At 37.1% G+C, this 22,820-nt stretch overlaps 1 protein-coding gene across 3 annotated transcripts in view; it reads right to left on the bottom strand.

The window, feature by feature from the left end:
* The window catches only part of dixdc1.L (DIX domain containing 1 L homeolog), a 66,912-nt gene that overhangs the window by 30,646 nt on the left and 13,446 nt on the right, over positions 1 to 22,820 (bottom strand). For 2 of the 3 annotated variants that reach the window (XM_018225919.2, XM_018225918.2), the window contains 4 exons: positions 11,611 to 11,740; positions 10,356 to 10,481; positions 8,108 to 8,357; positions 5,527 to 5,619 (listed from right to left, as the gene is read on the bottom strand). In XM_018225919.2, the coding sequence (XP_018081408.1) occupies positions 5,527 to 5,619; positions 8,108 to 8,357; positions 10,356 to 10,481; positions 11,611 to 11,740 (599 nt within the window). Of the gene's footprint in view, positions 1 to 5,526; positions 5,620 to 8,107; positions 8,358 to 10,355; positions 10,482 to 11,610; positions 11,741 to 11,876; positions 12,249 to 22,820 lie in introns of those variants that run through there. The other variant, XM_018225920.2, reaches the window with a different exon arrangement.

Raw genomic sequence — 22,820 nt, 5'->3', positions numbered from 1 at the left:
CATACACAGCTGTAATCGTATAGATTAATTCATCTGACCATCAGGGAAAACAAATAATTGATTACAAGATTATGCTCTTAAAGGCTTTATAGGGGGTGGTCACATCCCTGTCTGGAGATGCACAAGAGCATGGATAGGAGCCCAGAAAAGACTGTTTTTCAAACTCAGATTCCGAATTTTTATACCTGCAGCCCTCTAGTCATTCTTCAACTACAAGTGAATGCATTGGATGGAAGTGGTTGCTGGAAGTTGTGTTTCTGTCTAGTATGCTTTCTCTGTATATTGTTTGGAATTAGGAGCCATACTTTTAATTTAACACAGAGTTATATGTAAAATGCTGAAATATGCTTAATGCAACTGCTGTGCTTAAATGGCTAGTTCACCTTTAAGTTAACATTTAGGGGGAGATTTCTCAAAGGTCAAGGTGAATTTTCGAATTTTGAGCTATTTTTTGTGTACTTCGACAATAAAAATTTTTTAGCCTATGGGGGACCTCCTAGAACCCATTTGAAGTCAATTGTTGGACTTTGAACTGTTTTGTGATTCGTACAATTCGAATACAGACCTATTTGATCGAAAACGGACCTATTTGAGCAAAAAACTTCCGACTTAATTTCGCTTGGTCTTTTTGAATTTGAATTTCAACGTTTTTTCAATTCGAAAATCGACCCTTGATAAATATGCCCCTAAGTATCTTATAGAATGATTAATCCTTAACAACTAGTTTTCATATTTTCTTTTTTATAGTTTTTTTTAAACATTTTCCTTGTTCTTCCAACTCTTTCCAGCTGTCAAATGGGGGTCACTGACCCCATCTAAAAACAAATGTTCTGTAAGGCTACAAATGTATTGTTGTTGCTAATTTTTATTAATCATCTTTCTATTCAGGTCCTCTCCTATTCATATTCCAGTCTCTTATTCATATCATTGCATGGTTGCTAGGGTAATAAAAAACGAAATAACTCAAAAACCACAAATAATAAAAAATGAGAATCAAATGCGAATTGTCTCAGAATACCACTCTCTACATCATAGTAAAAGTTAATCTAAAGGTGGACAACCCCTTTAAAAGAAGGCTGTCAATATTCCTTACATACTTTTCAATGCAGATTTGTGCTTTGATGTGTAGTTCATCCATGAAAATTACACTTGTAGCTCTAAAGGCATGTTACACAATGTATTTCACAAATATAAACTGGATCATTAAGGGGTGATTAACTTTTAGTATGATTTAAAAATAAGTGGCATGGTACCTTTTATCCAGAATGTTGGGTTTTGCTTCCAATAAGGATTAATTATATCTTTGTTTGGATCAAGTACAAGGCACCGTTTTATTATTACAGAGAAAAAGAAAATCATTTTTAAAAAATGTGGATTATTTGGATAAATTGTAGTTGGCGGGAGATGGTCTTTCCATAATTTGGAGCTTTCTGGAAAATGGTTTTCGGGATAATGGATCCTAAACCTGTAGTGAATCGTAAAGCTGGCCATACACGAGTAGATTTAAGCTGCCAAATGGGCCCCTTAAGACAGAGTCAGCCTATTCAATACATATCGGATAGGTTTAAAAATCTTGTGGGGATAAGGGTCACATTTACTCATTGATGGTTTAAAGAACCAGTAACATCATAAAGTGAGTATATAACCAGTACATCATAAATAGTATATGAGGACCCTAGGGAGGGTCATGGAAGAAAGACAAACAATCAATCTCTGGCGCAATATATGTATTTATATCTTTATATAGTGCTGCATGTATACTCAGCCCTGTACATTTCTAGATCTGGGATATTCCCAATAGATGAATACCAAGCAGGAATAAATAAAAGAGTTAATAAATGGGGTTTAGGAGTAGTTTAAATATAATTAACTGCCTGAGGCCGCCATGTGAAACATGCATCCAAGATCCAAGGGATGGAAAGATCACAGAAATTTCACTTGATATGAATAATTAATCTATGCAATTGTTTGTCATGCGCTGTTATTAATAAATACAGCCTGCATTAGCAATACCTACCCAGGTGGCAAATGAATGGAATTTAACTTCTGGAGTGAGAGAGGTTTACTATCTTTCATTCACTACTAAATAACTTTGTTTCTATAAAAATGTTGCATGTGTTGCCTTGTAAATGCGACAGTTAAACACTGTAAAAATACCTAAAAGAGCAAGGTTTCCTAGACTGCTTTGTTGATTCATTTAAACAAGAGAACTAGTCAGTCAGGGGTCAGAATACTTTAGCAAGAAACTGTTATATACTTTATTAAATTATTGCATTTCTATATGGGGCGCAACGTTCAGTAAATGTTTTAAAATTATGAATTTGGTTTTCATTTGAACAATGAATTTTGAACTTTCCCATTAACTGTCTTAAAATGAAAAGTATTCACATGTATCCCCTTCAAATGTATCTGCAATTCTCAAAAACCTGCAGGCCTATCTAGTGCTAGTAACACCAGCCCTAAAGGGGACATCCCAGAAGTGAGACAGAATGCTGTGTCTAATCCATTATCTCTTTTATGGAAGACTTTGGATCAGATTACATTAAGATATGTCCAAGGTGATTAATTGGAAGCAATCAACCCTTGAAACACAGATTAAATCCTAATTAAATAGTGCAAAGTGCATCCTGGCCCACAATTAAGATAATTATCAAATATGCAGAGCAGGCTGAGCCTACTGGGATTTTCCCTATGAAGTGTTATTCTATAGTTTTGTCTGTGCTTTTTGTACATATTCTGTATTTAAATACATATGAATACATTGTTGCCTGTTGAGGAGGCCATACACTATAACAGTGATCCCCAACCAATAGCTCGTGAGCAACATGTTGCTCTCCAACCCCTTGGATGTTGCTCTCAGTGTCCTCAAAGCAGGTGATTATTTTTGAATTCCTGGCTTGGAGGCAAGTTTTAATTGTATAAAAACTAAGTATAGTGCCAAGTAGTGCCTCCTGTAGGCTGCCAGTCCACATAGAGGCTACCAAATAGGCAATCATACCCCTTATTTGACACCCCAATGGACTTTTTCATGCTTGTGTTTCTTCCCAACTCTTTTTACATTTGCATGTGGCTCATGGGTAAAAAAGGTTGGGGAACCCTGCACTATAAGATCCGATCGTTTGGCAAGGTCGCCAAACGAGCGAATCTTAACCCGATATGCCCACTAACGGCTGGGCAATATCAGATGAATCCGAACGTTTGGCCCAGGGGATTACAATTCTACGAATGGGCTCCAACGGGTCACAGGACTGCATCAACTAGCCGATGCGGTCCTGGATCGTACAAAAAAATCAAACATGACTGATCGATATCTGCCTGATTTTTGGCCTTATACAGATCAGGAGGACCCGTCGGGAGCCGCCACACATGGGCAGATAAGCTGCAGAATCGGTCTAAAAGACCTTTAGAGCTGTAAGTAGTGATGGGCGAATCTGACCGTTTTGTGAAATTTGCGAAAAGACAAAAATTTGCCGAAATGCATTAAAGTCTATGTCAAAATTATTTTGACGCTCAACATTTTTTTTCACTGGCAAAATAATCAGCAAAACTCTGCAAATAATTTTGCTTATCACTCGTGGTGAGCAGTAGCACATGGGCATGCTCCCCTCCAGCTCTTTGGCCGTCATTCAGATGTGCAAGTTAGGGAATAATGGCAAACACAGGCCACAACAAAGTACTATGGCAGGCAGCGACAAGCCTGACCTGCACTCATGAACACTGCTCTACACCTCACACCCACCCTTACCCAACCCAAGTCTAAATCATATACCCACGCTAGACAAATCCCTCCTGAACAAGAACTGCATTTTCAGTAGTGGGGATGGGACAGCACAGAGACATCAGGGAACAGCGGGACTGGTGTCAAATATCGGATATCGGTAATCCCGGGCACCTGTACATCAGTGCATCACAGCCTTGGACCTGTATTATAGTGAGCTGCAACAATTTACAGCAAAAACGTACAAACCAGATCTTTGTCTATTATACTGGTGTAAGACGAGCCGGGAAACTTTTGCCTGACTTTGACTTTGTTTCTAACCGCCTGACCTAACTTTACCCTATTCCTGACTATTAAAATATCAAATAAAATATCCTGAGAATAAGGCGCATACCCAACTATAGGCCATATAAAACAAACTTTAAGCTGCATGATACATCCCAAGTCCCAACTGTAATACACTGAACTAAAAGTATAGTATGGAGCTACAACTTTGCTGTATTCATTGCTGTATTAAGCTGAGTACCGTGTTAGCCATAATAAATCACTCCTTATTTCTTTTGATCCGTGTAATAAAAATAAAATCAAAATTAAAGGGGTGGTTTACCTTTAAAGGAGAACTAAACCCTAAAAATGAATATGGCTAAAAATATCATATTTTATATACTGAACTTATTACACCAGCCTAAAGTTTCAGCTTGTCAATAGCAGAAATGATCCAGGACTTCAAACTTGTCACAGTGGGTCAACATCTTGGAAAGTGTCTGTGACACTCATATGCTCAGAAGCACAGAGCATAATGTACAACATTTCTTGCTACTTCTGTTTAAGCTTAAGTCATTATTTATTATTTATATGTTATTAATTATTTGCCTTCTTTTTCTGACTCTTTCCAGCTTTCAAAAGGTGGTCACCGACTCCATCTAAAAAACAAATGGTCTTTAATGCTCCACATTTATTGTTATTGCTAATTTTTGTTACTCATCTTCCTACTCCTTCTCCTATTCATATTCCAGTCTCTTATTCAAATCAATGCATGGTTGCTAGGATAATATGGACACTAGCTGAAACTGCAAACTGGAGAGTCGCTGAACCAAAATTGAAATAACTCAGAAATCATAAATAATAAAAAATGAAAACCAACTGCACTCTACATTATACTAAAAGTTAACTGAAAGTTGAACAACCCCTTTAAAGGGTTTGTTCACCTTTACATTAGCTTTTAGTTTGATGTTGATAATCTAAGACAATTTCCAACTGTTTTTCTTCTTTTATTATTTGTGGCTTTTGAGATATTTATCTTTTTATTCAGCAACTCTCCAATTTCCTATTCCTATTTCCTAGTCCAAATTACCCTAGCAACCATGCAATTATTTGAATGAGAGACTGGAATATAAATAGGAGAGGGCCTGAATAGAAAGAGGAGTAATAAAAAGTAGCAATAAAAACACATGTGTAGCCTTACTGAGCATTTGTTTTTAGGTGGGGTCAGTGACCCCCATTTGAAAGTTGGAAAGGGTCAGAAGAAGAAGGCAAATCATTCAAAAACTATAAAAAATAAAGTAGAGTAATTGAAAAGTTGCTTAGAATTGACCATTCTATAACATGCTACTGTAAAAGTTCACTCAAAGGTGAACCACTGTACTTTCCGTACTATGCCAATAAAACATGAACATTTCCAAGAAGGTGAATGCTGTTTATAGGCAGTGTAATTGAAAAAATATATGTAAATAAATATGTTACCCAGAGCAGCAGAATATAGATACACTATTACTATAGGCACTACTAAAAAATCCATTGTTACCTACCTTGATGTCTCTGATGAAGAGTTCCCTTCATACTGTTTCACCATTGCCCTCACACTCCAGTATGGGTTTCCAATTTCTTCAACACTGCTGTTCCTAAAAAGAGTTTTACTGCCATTAGTAAGGAAATTAATGCTGAATGCAGTATACGTGGCAAATTTACTTACAGTATGAGGGTTGGAGGTATGAGTGAATAAATCTGTATGGCTAAATATTTGGATATTCTTGCACTAGTGAAGAACTCCCCATTTATGTTTCGGGTTTCTTTTAATTAAAATAAATGAAATGCATTTCCAGCTTGGCTTTTTAAATAAAGCTGCTAGAAGAACAGTGAATGCAACAATTTGATTGGTCGCCATGGATTATTGTGACAATATTTCCATTGCTGGCCTATCTAGGTTCCTCACAGATTTGGTTATACTTAAATAAGGGGGCCCAGCACGTGGTAAGATAGCTTATTTAATCAGAGGTGAGTCTAGCCCGAAGCCAATTGAGGCGGCTGTTGCGATGCTGCCCTCCCTTACATTTACAGTGCCAGAGTAGGTCCAAGGGGGACCTGCCAGGTATTTTTAAATTTTTGAATTTTTCTGAATTTTTGAACTACAGGTATTTGTCTTCTTCTGCCTCTTTCTAGTTGTCAGATGGGGGTCACAAACTCCAGCAGCAAAAACTTGTTGCTCTGTGACTGGTTACTAGGGTACATTGGAAACTAGCAACCAGCTAGCTGCTGAAATCCCTCACTGGAGAACTGCTGCACAAAATGCCAAATAATTTGAAAAAAACAAAAAATTAAAACCAGCTGCATAGTCTTAGGATATGAATGTCTACATCATATTAAATCTTAAGTAAAAAGTGAACAATCCCTTCAAATGTCAGAAGTCAGGCAATGGTCATTAACAGGCAAGCAGTGATTGATTTTGGGACTTCAAGTCCCTCTGCTTTTCATCTTGGGAGGTGCAGACATGGTCTGAAAGTAGAAGGATTCAAGTCCCAAAATCCATTTCAGAATGGGGTTGGATCACTCTGTCAGCCTAAAGGAAAGGGGGAGCTGGTCCCAACAACACAGGCAGACTGTGATGGTTTTCTCAATCTGTGGAATCAGGTATGTCAGTGTAAAAAAAATGTATATTCATTTTTAAGAGTTAAGATAGCGCTTTGCACCTTTTCTGTATAAGCCAAACTGAATGAGCTCTTTTAAAAAAGGGGATGTGTATTTTCCCTTTCAGTGTAGGCAGGTATTATAGGGGAGTTCAAACAGACCTAAGAACAGGGCAATACAGGCAAAGGTCACATTAAGGCTGCAGATAAGAATAAAACCAGGACACAGTTAGATCCAAAAGTAAAAGTGAAGAAAAACTGGAACGCAGGCAGCAGATAACAAGGTTTTATAACCTCAATAAAACTATTTTTTGTTAGCATTCTTTGTTCCACGGACAAGTTGGCTTCCTGATTAAGATGCTTGAAATTTAAAGGTACAGTACAAGCAATATATGGCCAGTGCAGAAAATACTAACAATTAATAACGTTACTGAACTTTAGAAAAAACCTAAGGGACAGTGGGTGGATTACGAAAATTAAATTAAAGATTCCAACAATGTCCAAGATGTAACCATATCTAAAAATAAGCAAATTAAAAGTATGCCGTCTAGGATTCTGGGACTACAAATGGATAAGACTACTCCATCTGCGCTACACAACCATTTTTAAATTTTAATATTTTACTGTACTCTAGAATCTCAAATAAGTTTACTTGTACGATTGTAATTTTATCCACATAGATTCAATTAAATTAAAGACACAGTGGGGTTCATTTATCAACGCTGGGCAAATTTGCCCATGGGCAGCAATCCATGGAAACCAATCAAATTGCTGCATTAATTTTTCTACTTGCAGCTGGCTTTAAAAAGCTAATCACTGATTGGTTGCTATAGATAACTGGCCATTGGCAAATTTGCCCAGTGTTGATAAATTATCCTCAGTGAGGCACTTTATCAAAAGTCAAATTTTGAATTCAACGTGTGAGTTTTTAAAAACTCCCCTAAACTCCCATAAATGTTAAATAAAAGAATTAATAATAATAATTAATAAATTAATTAATAATTAATAAAATCAAAATTTTAAAACCTGGATGAATTGAATTGACCAGAAAACTTGAATTAAATTTGAATTAATTCGATTTGAATTTAAAAAAACTCAGTTTGAGGATGTCAGGCTGCAAATAGCTCCAATTACATCCCTGGGCCTCTCCCATTGACTCAAACATCAATTCGGTAGGTTTTAGGTGGCGAATAGTCTAATTCGATTTCTTAAAGGGCCTGTATGATAAATCTCGAAAACTGAATTAGAATTGTTTTTAATAAAACTGTAATCGATTTTGAATAACTCCCTAGTCTAATTTAACAGTTTTGACTATAAAAAATGTGAAAATTTAAATTAAAAATTTCAATTAGACCCTTGATAAATTTGCTCCAGTAAATTCATACACTCATATGTAAATTATATGCAATGACAAATTCAGTTTACAAGTACTAAAGAAATATCTGTACAATAAAGATGCCAGAGGGTAATGAGCAACTTTTACTACCTTTGTCTATAGCGAAAAATATCCCGGCCAGATCTTGACACGTCCTGCCGCACATCTGCAAGAGCAGCAGCTGCACCCTGAGCCATTGCAGCAGTGGAGTGGGGTCTGTGGTTGTCCATGGAAGCCGACTGGTTTTTCCCTGTCCCTCCCATCACATTGTGATTTGTGAATCTTCCAGAGACTGGTTTAAAATGAGCTGCTAATGTAAGAATAAGTCTCATGATGGATTTGAGATTCCCATCAACAATATCTGTCAGATGCAGAGAGAATTGTTAGAATTAGTTTGGTGAAATGCTCTTAGATCAGATAAAAATAATACATTCAAACATTATTTTATTTTATACTGTATTTTATAAATTAATTAATTGTAATCATAATCTTTCAGTGCAAAGCAAAATAAAAACAAGTAATCAATAAAGACTGACCACACTGGGATTGTTTACAAAAAAAATGGAAGAGGTGCTTAAATTGGGTATATAATCAATACGTATAAATACAGAGGGATACACCAAATACTGTGTTTTGGGATTCAAACAAATACTGAACCAAATATTAATTTGCATATCCAGTCAAATCCAGTTGGAGAGAATCCATGAGTGAAGTCCTTTACTTGGTTTAAAGCCATGTGATTTTAAGGATTTGGATTTAATTGGTTAAGCACTTGGATTGGGTGGCAGCCCAAACAGAATCCAGAACTTGGTGCATCCCTATAAATACATAAAAGAACAAGTAACAAACACTCTGATGACCTAGTCAGTAACACCAAAAAACAAGAGTGTTTTATATGCATTGAAATATACACTGTACTGTCACCCATCACTTGTAAAAACAGGCATTTAAGCTGAATAGGGCAAAAAGGCACAGATAAGCTGATAACAGATAAGCTGTGTAAAATTCCATGGCTCCAGTTCTCAAGGGTCAAAAGCAATTCATCTTCCTCTACAGGACTATAGTATGGAAACATGACATTTATTGCAATGAAATGTTTTAATTGTTGATACTCAACATATACGAACTTGTAAATGTCATATAAAAGTTCACTTTTTGATGTTAATGGTCCTGTAAATACAGTCAAAATAAAAAGGGGTACTGAATGTACCATAATAACCAATGAATATAAAATCTCAAGTTTTACCCAATCTATGCTAAACTTATATGAACAATTAATCCGTGTGTTCGAGGTAAACAGTGACTCTCCCCAGTGAGACTAATGAGTTAAACAGAATATATATACTACACGTATATACAATCTCAAACAATAAAATGTGCCATTTACCAGGTTAGCGCACTTCTTTACATCAGAACACCATAGTTATAATAAAAATCAATTCCCAGGTTCATTTAAATATTCACAAGATACTGTATTTTCAGGGTGAAAGGTTAACAGTACTAATCAGACATTACTATGAAATCCACTTCATAAACCAATTATGTAACAGCATTTCTCTTAAATGCTGATTTAAAGGAGCACTTACCTGGTAAATAGCACATTGAATAGAGCATCTCCCAAAACTTTCAGGAAAGGATAAAAAACAGTTGCACAATCACAACTCTTACAATGTGGATTCCCTGCACTTAGAACTTTGTGGCATAAAACATGTTTTATAAATATATATATATATATATATATATATATATATATATATATATATATATATCTAGGGTCACTTTCTCACAGTTCTCCTTATAAATCCTTTATTTTGAAGTTTAATATAGCACTAAAGAACCCACCTATAGAAAAAAAAACACTTTGCCTATATAAAAAAAAACAAGGCAGCTTTGCTTCTCTGTTCCCTGCTTTTCCCTGCTGTTCCCTGCTATGAAAGCATGGGCAATAGAAAGAGTGGAAGTGGATCCGGTTTGTGAAGTGGATTTCATAGTAATGTCCGATTAGTACTGTTAACTGTTCACCCTAGGATAACTTGTGAATATTTAAATAAAGCAGGGAATTGATTTTTATCATAAATGAGTGGTGTTCTGATATAAAGGAACATTAACCTGGTAAATGGCACATTAAATAAAGCATCTACCAAAAATGTCAGATCCCTAGATAAGGGATATACTGTATATTATAAATTATTAGAGGCAATGTATCTTCTTTGACCTTTCCTCCCAGTGGCTTACCACGTGCAGTTGATGTGTTGAAGCCCCTGAGAGAATCTTAAGGACTTTCTTTTTGGTAAGGTACATATATCTAAAAAAAATTACATAACAGAGTCTGAGAAACACATTATACTCATCCACTCACCCTTGGCTGTGGTTTGGTGCATTCTGATCTTCTTGGAGGCCATAAACTGTAGAACTTTCTCCACATTGTCTCTTCTCTCCTGTACACAGTTTGGCTGATGATGGATCCCACTTAAGTTTTCCCCAGCTATTGAAAAGAGAGAGAATAATTGTTACAACTTTCTGTGCATGGCTGCAGAAAAACACAAATGGACCCACCAGCACAGCTATTAAGCGAAGCACACCAGGTACCAGGCTTCCGCCTATGCATAACTGCTGAAGTTAATCTGTCACATGTCTCTTTGCTAAGGTCTTACTGTACTATTTTGCTTTATTATACATAGAATTCTCTGGACAATTTTATCTACTACTCAATTCTCTGGACAATTTTTATTCACTAGTCTTACAGTAAGAATCAAAATTCAAAAATGTTGTAAAAATCAAAACGTGAACATCTTGGCCAACCCATAATAACTTTTAAAAACAAGAAACATTGTGCTATGCTGTCTCATGCCACAATGCATACAGGTACTTTCAGAAAGCTTCAAATAAAGCTTTCATATTTAGCTGGCCAGTATATTTTAACTCAAAGCTAGTCACAAAAATATGTAACATGATAAAAATGTGACCAGTTTATAGAGAAATAATTCCAAAACTGTAAATATCATATTCAGCTGCATTATAAGTGTTCAGTTAAAAGCTCAGTTGCAGTGGTCCACAGCCTGCCAGGCCTTTTGTGACTGGAAAACATAGTGCCTTTTATTACATATGGGGTTTTTATTTGTTTCTTACTCCAAATACGTGGTTTGACGATTATTTAATTAGATAAAAATTGGCAGCTATTCTGTAGTTTATGTCTATAAAAAATAAACTTAGGCAATTGAGCTGCATTGAAGGTACCATATCTTCTTTATAATGTTTGCTATATAATTTTCATTTGTTCTTTTGTAATATAGACTTAATTCATATTTTGCATTACCCATTATTCAGCATTGCAGGAAATAAAATTCTCCATTCTATAAACTATAACTTTTCTATAACTTTGTCCCTTTAGGATAAATAAGGTGATGATTGCAACATGCTGGGAGGTAGCTGCTCATCATCAGGAAGAATGCAAAGCAACCTGTTTGCTAATGTGGGGAGAGACCTACAATAGCAACACATTTAGGCTGGCAGTAACTACAGGGGCCTCTTTGTAATCCAATGTCCAGTTACTTAGGAGTTTGTATATTCATTATCTACATATAAATATACTATCCACAGACGTGAGCACTCACCTACAATTTCTATAAGGTGCGCTAACACAACACCATCTCTAAGGTCCTGCCTTAGGTCCTGTACTGGATTAAGCCCCACCTTCTTCTTCAGCTGAGAATTCACCCAGGCGACATATGCTTGCAGTTGTTGCTGTTAGAAAAAAAATATAGCTGATTCAGACTTAATTTGTTAAGAATGAAAAATCACAAAATACTACATTCCTGCTAAGACAATACCAGATATATCACTGTGTTACGGTTGTTATTATGTCAGTACTGTGTCCCACCATTTTTGCTTGTCCGTGCTTATAATAGCATCTGTTTATTTCCTCTCATAAATGGTGTTGTATAGAAAACAGACACTGCAAGCAGCCAGTAGATTGCAGAAGTGGCCAAGTACATCCAGGAACTGCACCTTGCTAACCTTCTTAGGAAAGATGGTAGAGGAATGGTGATAACAGATGCAAAAATAAAGCATCATACGGATAATATTAAAAAAATATGTATGTGGTGGTAACTAAGTTGCATGAATCCATATTGGTAGCAAAACAATCCTATTAAGTTTATTTCATATTTAAATGTTTTTAGTAGATTTAAAGAGGTGGCTCAAACAAATAGTGTTAGTGTGTTATGGCATGGCTAAATCTAAGCAACTTTTCAATTGCTTTTTTTAATTAATTGCCTTCCTCTTCTTCTGACTCTTCCCGGCTTTCAAATAGCGGGCACTGATCCCATTTAAACAAAAATGCTCTGTAAGGCTACACATTTATTTTTATTGCTACTTTTTATTACTCATCTTTCTATTCAGGCCCTCTCCTGCTCCAGTGTCTTGTTTAAATCAATTCATGGTTACTAGGGTAATTTGGACCCTAGCAACAAGACCAATGAAAAAGCAAACTGAAGAGTTTCTGAATAAAAATCTAAATAATTTAAAAAGTTAATTGAAAGGTAAACTAACCCCTTTAAGACCTATTATCTAAAAGAACCCAGGCCCCAAGCTTTCTGGATAATAAATCCCATACTTGTATTCAGACTGCCTATTAGTGGCAATATACTGACTAAACATTAAGGCATCTGAATAATTAGCCCCTTGACTGAAAGGTATGTTATTGTACAATTCATCACTATATACTGTTATGGTCAAATAGCATTATTCCTCAACTATGGGCTGACAAATCTGCAGGAAGAGAAGAGGAGCTCCTGTGCAAGGGAGCTTTGCTCTGAACATATGTTGAGCAAGAAGTAAGTATATGGCTATTTTTGCATGTTGCACCTATAGGAGCTGCATGCTACACCAGTCAAATGGAGCAATCATATCACACCTGCCTGCTACCTTTTCCTCATGCTATTTGTGTATAGTTTACTAACCACTTTTGCACCTGTGATTTATGGCCCAAAACTCTGCATCTCATTGCTGAGAGTAGAATTATGCTGGAATTCTGGGAAATAATGTTGCAGCATGGGTAAAACATGATTTTCGTTTTTTTAGATATTTCGTTTTTTGAAAATATAAACTATTTTGCTTCTCAAATAAGGTAATGTAAAGGGTTCATGTCAGTGTGGGGATGGTTAACACTTGCAAAGCACACTGTGGAAAAGTTTGCTTTGAAAAATATGTCAACAGACCTTTCCCAAATTGACAAACATCTTCCCAGGATTTTTTTTTTTTTTTTTTTAACATTACAGCAACATTCAACTGAAAGATACTAGCAGGTATTGAGACACTTGCTAATATAATTCAAACATATTTTAACCTTGCGGAAGAGATATTGTGCTACTGTAGCAATGTGTATAAGGCACAAGGCACACCATTGATCTGCTTGAGGGAATGAATTGCCCCTCTGCTCCTATTACACTAGACACTGTTGAAAGGCTTTTCTCTCTCCAGTCACTGGCAGGATTTCAGCTATTGACCAGGCTTTCCACGATTACCCATGATGGCAGATAGAAAGCAAAAAAAGCAGCAGACACAAGGAAGAGCTACAGTGGAATCAAACTAAGGGTTTACAGTCAGATTTCCTAAGGGGCACGGCAGGATAGTTGCTAAGCTCAGCACCTACATAAAACATCACAGCACAAAAAGTGCTTTTCTGCGCAATACAAAACAATGGAAGATCTCTTTACATAATTTTTAGAAGAATGACACACAAAACATGCAGTTGCCCCTATAATTTTGAAACCTAATTAAAGGGCGAGGGCATACAATTATTGAAAGTATGTCCCTGAAGATGCTTTGTTGGTTTGGATGTCACACAGGCCATTTTGCTACTGCAGAATTTCCTGAGACAAATCGCAAGCACATAATGCTTAGAAGCATCAAAAGTCTAAGGAAGAATCCTGTCAGTGAAACGTAGGGTTGCAAAATGGCTGCAGGCATCACCTGTATCTCACTCATACATGGTACAATGTGCTAAAACGTTGCTTCAGAATTACTTACCAGCAAAGCAAAGATAAAAGTGTATTGCAGAATTAAAAGTGTATTGCAGAAGTGAAAATAATACACCTGCTTGTCTCTTTATATCCTTCCATCCTACCGGATAAATTATGGCAGTACAAACAGTTTAATATTACTCACTCCCTGCGATTAAGTATATCAAGGATATACATAAGGATCAAATGTATCTCTTTTTACACTGTAAAGAGAATATTGCATGGCAAACCAGCCAAACAACTAATGCTGCTGGTAAATATTGGCTCTATTCTAAGATTCTGACAAAATCCTATTTATTCCTTATTTATTTATCTTCTGGTATTTCTATAGCACCAAACAAAGCTTTACAGAGATTATACATCATTTACATCAGTCCCTTCCCCAGTGGATCACATTTAGAAAGATGTAGACCGCACCTACATTAAAAATATATCTTTATTTGTTTGACTATTAGAAACATAAGATCAAAGACCGCATAATTGCCTGACGCGTTTGTGACTAGCCCTTAAGGCAGGCATAGATGGAAAGATCCGCTCGTTTTGCGACATCGTCAAACGAGACGATCTTTCCACGATATGCCACTAACGGGCATGGCTATATCGGGGGTAATCTGAACGTTCGGCCCTATGGCCAAACAATCAGATTACGATGAGAGCGCAATGGGCTACTTTCACTACTTTCAACTGGCCCACTCCTGAATAAGTAGCTAAATGGCCTGGGTATATCAATTAGATTAGAATATTAGAAAATTCCATTACATGAGAATCACAGTCTTCTTCAAATGGAGTTGTAGTGCTTGTGGTCTGATTTAGGCACTTTGACAATCTCACCAGATATACAGATCTTCCCACATACAGTCAGGTTAAAAATAGTAATGTCTACATCAGTGCTGAGCACCAGGTGGCACACTAGATAATTTACATAATTTACTCCACATTAGTGGGATGCTGGGCTCTTGACTATTTTTTCAAGTATTTGTTTTAAAAATATTAAACTGCTGAGCACATACAGCTGTCCATGTGGTGCACTCTGCTAAAAGCTCAGCAAATGTTCTGCTTTGTTTATTCTCCTGGATGAGTTCACAAGGAGAGAATGCAAACATGTCACCAAGACAACTCTATAAACTGTAAAAGTATCTGCACTCTAGTGCTTTACTGTGGGAGCTGGGAACAAACAGTGTGCATACAAGGTTCCCAAGTTAGATTAAAGCTGGGGAGACTATTGAAAGATGAACATCCATATTCATTCCACAGTCTAGTTATTAAATAAAACTGCCAGTCTAGGAGATCCAGCCTGACTGCTGGCAATAACAAGGTTGCATTCCATTTACTGAATAACGAATATTTTTATGTAAAACATTAATACTATGCCTTCACTTGAAAAAATAAAATGAACAAACGCTGGACTAAGACCTCTGTTGAAAACCCGATGTCCAGGTCAAGAGACTTGACCTGGACACCCATTAAATGCTACCAGGAAGGAAGGTGCCTTTGAATACTAAGGCCAGTTACTAGTTAGGGGCCACAATATGGGGTTTAACTTGATGTGGTTTGGTGGCTTACCAGTTTTATGATCATAACGTTGTAACTGAAAATACCTGTTTTTGTAAATACATACAAGTGCATTGATACTAGATTACTTATGAAACAGGGGACCAGGGAATGTGCATTGATCAATCTCCTCTTTTTTGTATGCTTCTTGCTGAATGGGTCAGATCAATATCACTTCCATTGTATTTATATATTTTTACTTAGCCTTAGAGTTCTGCCACAATCCCCCCTCCTTTTTTTAAACACTGCAACTTGATTGCACCTTTCGGTTCCATGTGCCCATGTCAGAAAGCCTTTCACATTTCCTATGCAGTGGGTTAGTTATTTAATATACCACTTATTTCTGGGAAGTATTAGATTAAGCATATGACAATGTCACATACAATTCTGGGCCAGGGATAAACTGGGCCCATGAGTATTCATTAAACGGCATTGTCTGGTCCCTAAGGCTCCAGTTGGATATCCCTGCATGTATGAAAATATGATTATTTTTCATCATTATAACTAAACAGAGCCAGATTGATCTAGCAATGAAGTATTAAAGGACAATGCACATACATGAATTTCAGATATTTGTGTTTGAACAGCAAAGAGTTTAATCTTGTTTTAAAGGAGAAACAAACCCTTAATTAAAAAAAAAAAAAACCCGGAATGAGACTGGCAAAGTGGCGCATGCCCAGTTGGAACAATTTTTTGTTTTACGACAACTGCGCATGTGCCGAAACTCACAAAAATTGCCGAAGCACCGGTCTCATTCCGATGATTACTGAAGCTGCTGAAGATGGCACCCATGAACACCACTAGACATAATCTGCACGGAGGGGTAAGTAGAGAGTTAGGGGCATTTGTCTGGGGAGGCAGCTAGGCTGGGGGGGAGGGGGTCTATGAAGGGTAGGGTTTTTATTTTTATTAAGGGTTTGTTTCTCCTTTAAGCAACCCTTTTGAAACTGTTAAGACCAATGACATGTCGTGTGCTTATCACCCACACATAATCTGAAACCAACTTCCTCTCTTGAACAGCCTTAAACCTTCAACTAATGTGCATGCCTAATCAGACTTGCAGGCAGGGGGCCAGCAGGTGATTGCAGGTTACCCTCACTTAAGCTGGCCATAGATGTTGAGATTTTTAAAAGATCCGATCCTCATAGTGAGACCACGATTTTCTCGGAACGATCGTACGATCATATTAATTGACCATCAACTAAAAATACCAATTTGCCAGGAAAACAAAGGGGAGCTGCCTGCTTGGCCCTGCAAACATAGATAGATTGCACTGGGACCGACAAAGATTTTTTGACCTGGCCGATCAATTTCCTGACAGATGTCGGCCGAAAAATAGTAAGATATACGATCGTTCGAATCCCACTAACCGCACGATAATTTCGAAGGATTGGTCGGACTTCCCTAAAATCGGTCGTTCGGCAACAAGAATCATCGCGTCTATGGGGAGCTTTAGGAATGGGAAAGTGTATAGCCATACAGACAGTGACAATTGTCCCACAAAGACCTAGGGGAAGCACAGTGACGCATTGGTTAGCACTGCTGGGGTCCTGTGTTTGATTCTAGCCAGGGCACAATCTGTATGTTATCATTGTGTTTGCATGGGTTTCCTCTGGGTACTCCAGTTTCCTCACGCATTACAAAAACATACAGGCAGTTTAATTGGCACCTGATAAAATTGGCCCTACTGTGTGTGAATGTGATAAGGACCCTAGACTGTAAGCTCCTCTGGGGAATGGAATGATGTGAATAATCTATAATTACTATAAGGTTCTGCAGAAATGTGTTGGCACTGTAAATGCCAGTAAATAAATTAGTATTAAAAAAATGTTACTAAAAAAATATATAAATTAGGTTTTCAATTGAATTCAAAATGAAGTGGGTAAAAGAGGAGTAATAGTTACCTAAACCCTTTCTGAAACCCCAATAATATCTTTACAATTGATGATTATGCTGCTACTGCAACTCCCAGCTCTTGTCACACAGTATATTCAGCAACACAGCTCAAATGCCTTTTAGTAACCCACAAAGGGCCATCACCCATGCTGCTTCAACACAGATAAAATCAGCTTCAGTGTGTAGTTTCCCAGACACAACTTGTTTTTACAGTGGAATAAACAGACTCAGACATGGAGCAGCTCAGTCACCCAGAATAAAAGCGATGCGAGTGCTCCAGCCCCCTCCCCTTTGGTTCAGTTTGCCAGAGCCTCATGGGAAAACTGTAAGCTTCTTAACATAATTACATAGGCCTGAATTGTGACCCCACTGGAGCAGAAGGCCAGTGGCAAGTTGATTTGATGCATACAAATTATAAATTAAAATACTCCCTGAACTCACATTTCATTTACTTTATGTACATTATGAAATGTGTAATGGCTATGCAATACACACTATTCAATATTTTCTTCCCTGACTGTACTACACAACATACACTAAGATACAAAATGGTTCTATTTATTATAATACTGACATTTAGTTACTAAACAAATGTAAAGAAAGAATATTTGTAAATATATTTTATGGATATTTCTAAATAGCCATATTGTCTTTCTGCTCAATTCACATTCCATTTCCACAACATCAGTTTGTGCTGCTGAGATGATGTGCCCAGATTTACAGGGAGCACCCCATTTCAATTTCAGCTTTTTATGTAGGGACTCATCTTTTTCTTTCTTTTTTTCTATCTCAGGGCCCCATTCAAAACAGTGAATTTAGAGCCCACCATGTTTGACACATGCTGTTAGGTGCTCACCGGCTGTTGTTGTGAAGCTAGAGCTTGTACAATAAAAGCCAACCTAGTCCTGTTTTCAGGGTTCATTCTCCTGCTATTATAGCCATAGAATGTCTGATGCTGATGAGACACAGCAAATATGGCTGCCACCAACCCAGCTGTGAAACTCTACTTTGACCATCAGGTTTAAGAGGGCACCTTTCATAATCATGGGTGATGAAGTAGGGGAGTGGGTCTGAGAGAAGGCCCTATTGTGAAATATTCAGTTTCATTCTCCTTTAACCATTTTTGTAAAAGAATATAAGAGTTTAGTAAATAGCCCCCTTAATGTTATACAGATAGGATGAAATACGTCCTATTTCTCCGATTTTCCTATCTACTACAGTGCTGTCCTACTTCTGTGGTACAGAGGGACAGAATGTTTCTGACTTACATGCTGGAGGTTGATAATGGAAGCCAGTGTTGACCACTCCCTGTTTGTATGAGGGTGACCATCTGAACAATGGGTGTAAACAGTACAGGGCTTTAGGGGTGTAAACAATAGAGGAGTTTTAGGTGTAAACAATGCAAGAGGTGCAGCACTGATAGCTTTTAAAGCTTACTCAATGGTAAGCAGTCACAACAAGCAGACTTTCATGTGGAAGGCCACACAAGGGGGGGGGAAGCAGGCCGATTGCTGCCCTATTGGACAGTACTGATTTCTGAGACCACATTTCATGTTACCATTTTGAGCAGAAAGGAATTTAGTTGCTTATTTATGGTCTTCAATATTCTTGGAACTAGGAAAAAAATGTTACACATCATGTTTTTATATATTTGTACGTTTTTTGAGCTAAGCAAATATTTGACTGCATAAGTGAGCACCGAAACCAAATTGTCTAAAGACCTCTGATTAAAAAAAGGAATTTGGGAAAATTGTTTAAAAAAAACACCCAGAACAGGATTATTATTAAGACGTGTTAGTATAAAGTATTCCTCTCAGTAAATGAGAAGTAAATCACACATGTATGGCCACCTCAAAGGCCATAGAAAGTTACCTCCAAATGCTTACTTTACATATTCTGTTATCATACTCAAACCGCCCCATAGGGTAACATCATTCCGTTTCTGTTTGACCCTTTGTCCCACTATTCTCAGTAGCAAAAGACTTGTACACACACACAGTATCTTACTTAGAATTTCTCTTATTCAGCTGACCTTCCTCTCTGAATATTAACGATTTAATAATAAGTCTCACAGTGAGCCTATTGTTACAATTGTATACTGACAGAGGGATGATATCATACATGAAAGACAGATCATGTATGATATTTCTCCATTTTTGTTATTTTAACATTGGAAGTTTCTATTTGTTCATCCAGCACCTACAAATTTTTTATTTCTTGCAAATGTATGTATTTATATATGTATATTTTAAGGCATTATAAAATGCTCTGAATGGCATCTGACCCATATTTATTCTCCTGTGTAAGCAGTATACCCATTAGGGCTCATTGTACTTGTGTCCAAAGATATTTCTTGTACTCCCCTAAAGTTGCATGTTGCACTTGCAGTTGTAAATTAGCCCTACTGTATTCTGAAAAGCCTACAGTTTGTACATTTTTCCCTGTTCAGATTAAATGACCGTGTGTGTGTGTGTGTAGTCTTTTCATTATCCTGTGTATCTCAGCGCATGGTCGCTATTCATAAACTATGAGTAATCTAATACTGACCTAATGTTAAAATTATATCAGCTGAACGTCAGTACTTGTGCACCAACATCCTACACACGCATGGTTTCATTTGAAAACCAGCACTGCAGAAAGCAAAACAAACGTTCCACCACCTGACACATGAGAAGTTATACAGTGAAAGCCTTTGTCACAAGACTTTTACACTGAGATTAAAGGATTTCATAGAGTTTTGTAGACGCTTGACAAAGGTATTTTCCATATACAGCACATCCTGCCACGTAGTAGCTTAAGGGAGAAATGATACGTCTAGTCAGTCAGCAAGATGCTATTAGAGCCACCAACATTTCATTGTGGGTGGGAATTTATTAAAAAAAATATTTTTACTTTAAATGGCAATATGAAATAAGGTCACAGAAATACCTAAAGTGGATCATTATCCCCCTCGTGGCATGGGGTTAGTTGTCATCTCTTCAATTGACTGATACATTTATATGTTGGGGATTATCAGATAAACTGCTTTTTGCAGCCAATTGGTCACACCCTGTTTTAACTGTATTTGCATCTGCACTGTGCTAATTGCAGGTTTGTTGGATGGAGCCCACAGACAAATGCAGCACTGATCATGCAGTAAAACATTTGCAGTTTAGTATTTTGCCCCTTGGTTTCAAATCTCTAATATATGTGAAAAGCAAAAGCAAAAAACCATCAGCTGTGATTCCAAACCAATGCAGGGTTTGGCTTTTCTTTTGGATGTGCACTGTAATTTAAGAAGTATCTTCAATCTATAGAAGTTCTGAGACAAACACCTACATAACAAAAGTAATTGGCAAATGGTAATTAGGATTAATACAATAGCAATTCGAATTTTTCATCATTCAGACCAAGGATGACTTTGACGTAGTTGACCAATTTAAATATATTGTAATATATGGACAAACAATCCCTGTTTTGTTTAAAGGAGAAGACATTTTCAAACAACACACGTCATAAGGGAGATAATCACCCACTGTAGTCAAATGTTATCATTTAGTGTGTTAGAGGAATTCAGGTCTAAAAAAACAGGACTGGATCATTATCTCCTTCATGACATGGGGTTGGTTGACATCTCTGTCTGATATGACCCTGATGGTGATGTGTGGGCCAGCCCGATACCCGTGTGATCCGCTGTTCTGTCAGGTTTGGCTGACACACAAAAGGAATTTGGGCCACGGTTCGGTTCGAGCTGAGCTCTTCCTGCCCCCCATCCCATCTAAGTGAGTCACTGTAACATCAATCAATGCTCAGTGCTATTGTGTGGCTGCTCACATAGTAGAAAACTTCCTGGATTTTCATGTAACAATTCAACACTAAAAGAAACCTACTTTGCCATTTTGAAAACCAGACCATAAAAACTTGAAAGGGGTGGTTCACCTTTCAGTTCTTTTCAGATTTCAAATGGGGTCATTGATCCCATCTAAAAACAAATGCTCTGTAAAGCTACAAATGAATTGATATTTCTACTTTTATTACTTATCTATCTTTATAAAGTTCACCTCAAAGTTAATTCAAATTTCAGTCTTTTATTCAAATCAATGCACGGCTGCTAGGGTGGATTGCTGAAATAGCAATCTGGAGAGCTGCCGAATAAAAAACTAAATAACTCTGCTGTTGAATAAAAAGCTAAATAACTCAAAAACCACAAATAATAAAAAATGAAAATCAATTCCAAATTGTCTCAGAATATCACTCTCTACATCAAGCTAAAAGTTAATTTAAAGGTGAACAACCACTTTAATCTGCAAAGACCCAATGCAACATTGCTTTGATTACTTATGCCTAGATTATTACCATAATACCAGCTAGCTTTGCAGTTCTTAATCTTCAATTATTACAAAAACAAGGGTCACAGAATAAATAGCACATCAGAAGACCCTGAAAACAAGACCTTACAAGAAAAGTTCAATGAAAGTGAAGTACCCCTTTCATAACATAAACAGAGAATGTGGTTAGTCCAAAAAAACTGCTTTGGGGAACCCCAACACATGACTCCATTAGTGCTAAATGCAGTTGCCAATAGCAAACAATCAGGATATTACTTTCAGTTTATGATTTCTAGTAGAATGTTTACAACTGAAAGACAATCGACTGCTGTTTGTAAATCAGGCGCATGAAGAGCAAATGGGTCAATGTTTTAGGCATACATAAGAAGTTGATGCAGAGGTTCAACTATCGTTACACTACAACTAAGGTTGCCACCTTTTTTGGAAAACGATACCAGCTGTCCTGTATATTTATATTTTTTCCTTATTAATAACATTGGGGTCAAGCATCATTTTTACCGGTCAGGCCAGTAAAATACTGGCCAGGTGGCAACCCTAACTACAACTCTCATCACCTTTCCCCAGAGCTGTCAGTTGTCTGGTGTGGCTGGGACGCTGGAAGAGCCTAATCTGTCAAAAATAGTTCAAGAATCTATATACAAGCTAATAAACAGACTGTCACTAATGTGATATAAAATGTATGGGAACAAAAAATGTACAGACACTAAACAAAGCCTACCTGATTTTCACCAGATACAAAGCATGAGTGATACAAGCATACATGAATTAAAATGAAACACAAATATAAATGATATAGTGTCAGAGAGTTATATGATATATATCGGGCCAAGCCAATCTAATGTGTGAGCGTGCTAGAGATAAGATGACAGGAGGATAATATGACCTAGTTCCTGCTTCACTGATGCTGAGAAAAGGAAGCGCTCGAGAGACAAATCACTTAGTTACCAGCCCACCACTTCCCCCGGAGTTTTACAACTTTATCCACACATCTTTGCAGGGACAGGGCATAAAGGGTTACACTGTCAC

This window comes from Xenopus laevis, chromosome 7L (assembly GCF_017654675.1).
Source record: "Xenopus laevis strain J_2021 chromosome 7L, Xenopus_laevis_v10.1, whole genome shotgun sequence".
NCBI classification, from domain to species: domain Eukaryota; kingdom Metazoa; phylum Chordata; class Amphibia; order Anura; family Pipidae; genus Xenopus; species Xenopus laevis.
Note: the sequence above shows the minus strand (reverse complement) of the source record. Positions and strands in the feature narration are given on the sequence as shown.